General features: G+C 52.7%; 1 protein-coding gene across 2 annotated transcripts; it reads right to left on the reverse strand.

The window, feature by feature from the left end:
• Positions 1 to 583: 583 nt before the first annotated feature.
• Positions 584 to 6,393, reverse strand: LOC308236175 (cytochrome P450 2A13-like; the record flags this gene model as incomplete). 2 transcript variants are annotated; one of them, XM_080645551.1, is made up of 9 exons in its annotated part: positions 584 to 765; positions 1,308 to 1,449; positions 1,920 to 2,107; positions 2,547 to 2,688; positions 3,665 to 3,841; positions 4,301 to 4,461; positions 4,613 to 4,762; positions 5,568 to 5,730; positions 6,214 to 6,393. In XM_080645551.1, 9 exons carry the CDS (start codon positions 6,391 to 6,393, stop codon positions 584 to 586), a joined length of 1,485 nt encoding a protein of 494 aa, XP_080501677.1. The 2 variants fall into 2 exon arrangements, with proteins under 2 accessions (XP_080501677.1, XP_080501678.1); XM_080645552.1 differs by lacking the exon at positions 5,568 to 5,730 and having other exon boundaries at positions 6,192 to 6,393.
• Between the last annotated feature and the right edge of the window lie 233 nt (positions 6,394 to 6,626).

Raw genomic sequence — 6,626 nt, forward strand, 5'->3', positions numbered from 1 at the left:
TGTACACGAATTTTGTGCCCTGGGCGTCTAGTATTGTATAATGATATACTAAGTTGTCATTTTTTTACTTGAAAGGAAGGGGTGCTCTTTAAGAATCTACCCAAAGGACAATGGGCTACATATAGCCATCCCTGCACAGATCTGTGCTTGAGTACTTGCTGAGCACTTACTGTGTTCTGTGGGAATTCAGAGACTTAAACTTTCTAAGCCTCAGCTGTGTCACCTGTAAAATGGGAATGAACACATTTCCCATCCCATAGGTTTGTGAGCATTAAGGGAGGTGAGTGTGTAAGGCTTTTAGCAGAGAGCGGACACAGAGTAGTTGCTCAATAAATAATAGCTGTTACTATTATTATTATTATCATCGTGCACGGTATAGTGAAAGGTTTCACTTTATCTCACTCCAACTCTGAAGGTTCTTTCTCTAACACGGTGGACAGACAGCCCGTCTGTTTCTTCTTACTCTCCTATCCACCTTGCACCTTCTTTTCCTCCACCTCACCCCCCATCCTTAACACCACCTCTCCAGGCCCCGCCCTCCCATTTGCTCCTCCCACTAGTCCTGCCCTGTGGCAGCTCTAGCTCAGCGTGGCAGGAAGCTCACGGTATAAATTCGTGGGATGGTGGCAAAGCCCACATGTTTCGGGGACACGTCGATATCCTTGGGTGACTGCGGGGACTTGAAGCGGAAGTTCTGCATGATGGTGGAGAGCAAGAGAAAGAGCTCCATTCTAGCCAGGCCTTCTCCAAAGCAGTACCGCTTTCCTGACAAGATAGGGTGGGAAGGGTGGAGGTGAGGCATACTCTCACTGCCACCTTTTCCCTCTCTGATCTCCAGCTGCATTCTCCTCGGGGAAAAGGTGACGGAATCTGTGGCCTGAAGACTTTCAGAGAAGTCTCTAATCCAGTCTCAGCCTCAGTTTCCCTTGTACATGGGATGGGGGTGAACTATAGTAGGCTGTAGCAATGGGAATTTTAGACGACCCTCCCCTAAACATACACATATGGCTGCTGTGCTATCATCTCCTAGGAGTCTGAAGAATTGAAGTGACCTTGGTCAAATCTCTGACTCACTCTGGGCCTTGACTTCCCCATCTCTGAAGTAGGTACAATCACCCCTTTCCTTTTGCCTGAGTTTGGGTAGGTGTTAGTTAGGAGGGTTACAGTTGGTTGGCTGTAGGGTAGATAATAAGAGGGACTTCCAAGCTGGAGAAAGCTCCTAGGCTACATCTCAGAGAGGGGAGGTGTAATGAAGGAGGCCCCTGTTGGTGTGACGGGTGGCTTGGCAACAGACAGCGGTCTCTTACCAATGGAGAATGGCACAAAAGCATCATTCTTCTTGAACTGCCCTTTCTCATCGAGGAAATGCTGCGGGTTGAAATCTCCAGGGCTGGAGAAGAACTTGGGGTCTCTTAGCACAGAGCCCAGCATAGGAAACACTTCAGTGCCCTGGTGGGGAGGAGGAAGGGTTTGACAGGGTGAAGGGGAAACAGGTATGCTGAGAGCATATGGGGTTAGAGGGGGAACGTGGGCGCTCTAGGTGAGGAGAAATGGGAGCCAGGGTCCTCTCTGAGGGAGGAGCTTTGAGGGATGTGACATTTATGTCCCTGAGACAGGAATTTTGGGGAGTATGGAGTCTCTGTCTCCTGAAGTAGAAGCTTTGGGGTACATGCAGTTCATGTCACTCAAGGCAGGGCATTTGGGGGACATGGGATTCATATTCCCTGAGGCAAGAGGTCTTGGGGAGATATGAGTGGGTTAAAGGGACCCATATCTGAGTGGGAAGGTTGAAGGGACATGTGATTGGGGAAATCTGTGATTAAGGGAGGGGGACAATGGCTGGGAAGCTTCTAAGGAGGATGGGGTGCTGGGTCACAGGGTGCAGGTTGGAGGTCCCTCTAGGCGGGTAAGGGCAGCACCTTAGGGAGGAAGAAGTTCCGAAACTTGGTGTCCTTGGTGACTCTGCGGGCCAGGCCCATGGGGATCATGTCTCCAAATCTCTGGATCTCGTGGATCACCGCCTCTGTGTAGGGCATCTTGGCCCGGTCTTCGAACTTGGGCTGACGGTTTTTGCCAACCACCCGGTCAATCTCCTCATGGACCTTGGCTGTGGGATAGGGGGGAATATGTTTAGGTATCTAGGGGTCTTGGGGCAGAAATGATAGCCCAAATATGTGCAACTGGATGGATATATGATCATTCTAAACAAAGGTTGGTCATAAGCATTGTTGGCGCAGGGGCCTGTTAGCCTGGTTGGGCCAGACTCATGGGGGGAGCTGTGAGAGAGGAGTCTTGGGGGGTCTGGAGGGGCTGGTAGTGGGCACTGGAGGAGCTATTTACCAATCAGTTCAGATACTTTCAATACGTTAACAGCGAATGAAACGTGCCTGGTCCCTATTAGCAAGTATCATCACCCAGTCTCTGGATAGCAGGGTGTGACTGAGGGTCCAGAAATTTGAGAGAGGTGGGCTCAGAGGTATTTGCCACGGGCTCAGAGGAATTTTGAGGGTCTGTGGCCCTCACTTCCCTGCCCCCTCCAGCCTTACCCTCCACATCTGGGTGCTTCATGAGCAACAGGAAACCATAACGCAGGGTCGTGCTGACCGTCTCGGTTCCCGCAAAGAAAAGGTTCAGTGTGGTCAGTACCAGGTTCTTCAAGTGGAACTCTGTGTTGGGGTGCTTTTGCTCCTGCAGAGAGAGGGGGCTTCAGGCCAAGCCCACTGCCCCATGCTCTCAGGACCCTTCTGGGGTTTTTCCTCTGGACCCACTTCTTATAGATCAGGACCAGAGGTGGGAAGAGGGACCCTAGTTCTGCCAGGCCCTTTCCAGGCTGGTGGCTCTACCCAAATGTTCTTCGCACACTCCTTACCCAGCTGACTATCTGTTCCTTAATTACCCACTTAGCTGTTGCTTTTTAATTATAGAAATATTTAAAAATGAAGGTATAGAGACAGGGAGTGAGAGAGACCATGATAGAATGCATCAGAGAGAGTTGAAGAGAGACATTTTCTGAGACACAGACCGGATTTTAAGCAAAGCATCCCATTCCTTCACTGCAAATCTTGAAGCTTACTCTGGAGAATCCACTCCCGGATCCTTTCACCTTGAATTTCAGACTCCATAAAGCCCATCCAGTTAGGAGGGGGGACACTCCAGTGCTACATAGTAAAGCCAAGTCACCTGTCCACACAGGTGTATCTGACAACCAAGGAATGGAAGGTGAGAGCATGGTGGTTAAAGCAGCAGCCTTGGAGTCTGAGAGACCGGAGTGGAGCTAGGTTCCACCGCTTCCGCACTACGGGGCCTCGGGCATGGCACTTACACTCTCTGGCCTCAGTGTCCTCATTTGTAACATTGGAGTCATAGCAGAACCCTCTCCAAGAGCTGGTGTGAGTGTTAAACAGGTGAATGCCACGAAGTTCTTAAAATAGTGCCTGGTGCACGGAGGTAGCATAGATGTGCTTATTATGATGATTTGCACACACAAGTCCTGCCCATGGGTGAAGGCTCAGTGGAGAGAACAGTGCATTATGATTGGGGTCCTGAGGATTATGATGGGGGGAGTCATCTGAAAGACCCTCTGTTCTCCCCCCCACCCCCCGCCCCCTGCCTGATTTTCTTCTGCTAGGCTTTGGTCTTCTTTGCACTGGCTGCTGGCAGGTACCTCCTGCATGCGGATGAGGAAGGAGTCGATAAAGTCCCGCGGGGAGTTGGGATCCAGTGTACGTTGGTTCTGCTCCACCTTCTTGGCTATAAAGTCCTCCAGTCCCTGGAGCTCCTTAAAGGCCTGTTGCTGTGGCCCCGGCAGGTGTTTCATCACTGAGGCGAACATCTCATAGAGCTGAGGGGGAAGGAAAGGGAAAGACAGCTGTCGGTGGGCGTCACCTGAAGGGAGTGGGGCCTGTCTCGGGCAAGGACGGCACTGGTAAGGCCCCTGTCCGGGTGTTTAGGTATTGAGATGGGGCTGGATGGAAACTGATGTCTAAGTTTTCATGCGAGATCAGTGTGAGGGCTCCTGTCCAAGGATGTAGATGAGGTGGATTGAGACACATACCCAGATTTCCTTCCTTCCCTTTCTTTGTTGGAAGGGGAATACCAGTTGAGATATCCAGGTATTGGAGACTGGGTATTGGGCACCTGTCCTGAGTTCCTGTTCACCTGTTCAGTTGTCCAAGGGAGAAGGCTGGTTTTGAGGGGACCCAGGTCCCGAGGAGGAGGGGGCTGGGGCACCTGTGTCCGTGTACAGAGACGGTGGCTGGTTGTGCAAGGGCCACAGCAGAGCCAGGTTGGGGTCAGTTACCTGCCCGGTAGATGTGGCTGTGAACTGGAAGCTTCCCTGCATCATGCGCAGCAGTGAAAGGAACTCTTTGTCCTCATAGTCAAAGCGGTCCCCGAAGACAACGGAGCTGATGACATTGGAGACAGTTCGGCTCAGGAAGAAGGTGGGATCGATGAAGGCACCTGGGAGGGGGGAGAGAAGGGATTTGGGGGAGAGTCAACTTGGCGGTCCGATGCCAGTCTGAGAATTACAGTGACGCCTTCCCCCAACCTAGTTCCCCTCCCAGGCCAGACGCGCGTTTTCCTCCCCTGCTCTGGGGGGTCCCGGGCTCACCGCGCGTGCCCCGAAAGGCCTCGAGGAGGAAGCCCGCCTCCTCCTGGATGCGCTCCTCGATGCCCCGCTTGCCCACGCCGAAGTCCCGCAGCGTGCTGATGGAGAAGCGCCGGAGTTGCTTGGCGCGCTCCCCATTGCTGAGCGCCACTCCTAGGGAGGGAATGTAGGAGTGGGGAGTGGCCAGAGAGGGGCGGGGTCAGAGGGAGTGGGGCGAGGGGGCCGCGCGGGGGTGGGGGGAGAGAGAGAGAGAAGACTCAGTCAGAGAAATTCAGAAAGAGAAAGAGACCAAGTTGGAAGAAAATCAGAAGGAAAGGGCCAACACGGATGTACGGAGAAAGAGAGATGCAGAGACACTCACATGAAGAGAAAGAGGCAGGAGGGAAGGAGGGGAAGTGAGATATGTGGAGATCTGGGAGGTGGGAGTAAAAATTGAGAAGGATTCTAAGACTGAGCTGGAGAAGAGAGAAAAATATATACAGGGAAACAGAGAGGGTCTGGAAGAGAGAAGAGGCTCTTTTTTACCAGGTGGCAGAGGCATGGGGATTTTGAAGCAGAAATAATGTGAGATTCTAAGACAAAGGAAAAAGAGAGGCAAGGGGAGGGAGAGAGAAACACGGGGAGGCACAGAAGCTGAGAAGGAGAAAAAGACAAAAGGACACATGGAGACAGAGGACCAGGATTCCAACGCAGAAACCCCAAGAGCTTCTAAGAGATGCAGAGAAAGAAGAGATACCTAGTGAGAGAGAGCTGGGAGGTAGGGCAGAGAGAAGCAGGGAGACGCAGAAACACTAAGACAGTTAGAGAGGACACAGGGATACACAGGAACGGGGACAGAGTGGACCAGAGGAAGGGCTCTGCCACAGCCTTGAGTGGGTAGGTAAGTTGGGAGAAGAATGCTGGGAAACAGGCCATCGAGTCTGCTGGACCACATCCCCCCACCCAGAGTCCCCCTCACCATAGCCTTTGAAGAGCCAGTCAAAGGTGGCCTGCTCGCCTCGCCCACTGAACTCCTCAGCCTGGTCCACCAGAGCCTCCTTTACAGCCTCATAGCCACACAGCACCACGATCCTCCGAGTGCCCAGGTGGACGGTGAACACTGGACCATAGCGCTCGCTGATCTGATGGAGAGGCATGGGAGTGGTGAGAGGGAGCGGCCCCAACTCTGAACTGACTGGGTCCCCAGGCCTCACAGACTGAGATACATTTTGCCCAAGTTCTGACACTCAAGGAACTGGACATCCCAAGACCTGGTCTTTCCTGGCTAGAACCCCAGTACTAAACCTTCAGAACTCCCCCTTCTCGCCCTGGCTGGTGTGGCTCGGTTGCTTGAGCGTCGTCCTGTGCACCCAGGGGTCACCAGCTTGATTCCCTGATTCCAGGTCAGGGCACATGCCCAGGTTTTGGACTCCAATGATGTTTCTCTCTCTTTCTCCCTCTCCCTTCCTCTCTCTCTGGAATCAATAAAAACATATATTTTAAAAAACAGCCTCCTCCGTTCTAAGATTTCAGTCCAACCTTGCCAATCCCCTGCCACAGAGTCTCAGCCAGACTGGGCAGGCCCCCAATCCCACCCTAACACCCATTTCCCTGCCTCGTGACACCTTCATGAGGGAGTTGTACATCTGCTCTGTGTTCAGCTGCAAGTAGTTCCCGATGAAGGGCAGTGCTCGGGGACCAGGAGGCAGCTTTCCCAAGAGCTTCCTTTGCCGCCAGACAGACATCAAGACCATTATTGTCAGGCAGGACAGCAAAGCCACCAGAAGCAGCCCCGAGGCCAACATGATGGCTCTGAGTGAGAGTCATATGGTGATGGCTGGGATGGCTTGTCTTTATACTACCTGGGAGAGAAGGGCGGCCTTTGGTCCTGATTATATAACTGTCTCATTTCACTTCCCAGTTACACCCCCCGCCATGTTCCCTCCTAGCTTGGGATGCAGCCAGCAATGGAGGAGGGAGGGACTCTAGGGCAGATTAACAAGTCTCAATTTGTGGCTTCTCCTGAGGGGCCAGCCCA

The sequence above is a fragment of the Plecotus auritus genome (assembly GCF_963455305.1).
Source record: "Plecotus auritus genome assembly, chromosome: 10".
Classification (NCBI taxonomy): Eukaryota; Metazoa; Chordata; class Mammalia; order Chiroptera; family Vespertilionidae; genus Plecotus; species Plecotus auritus.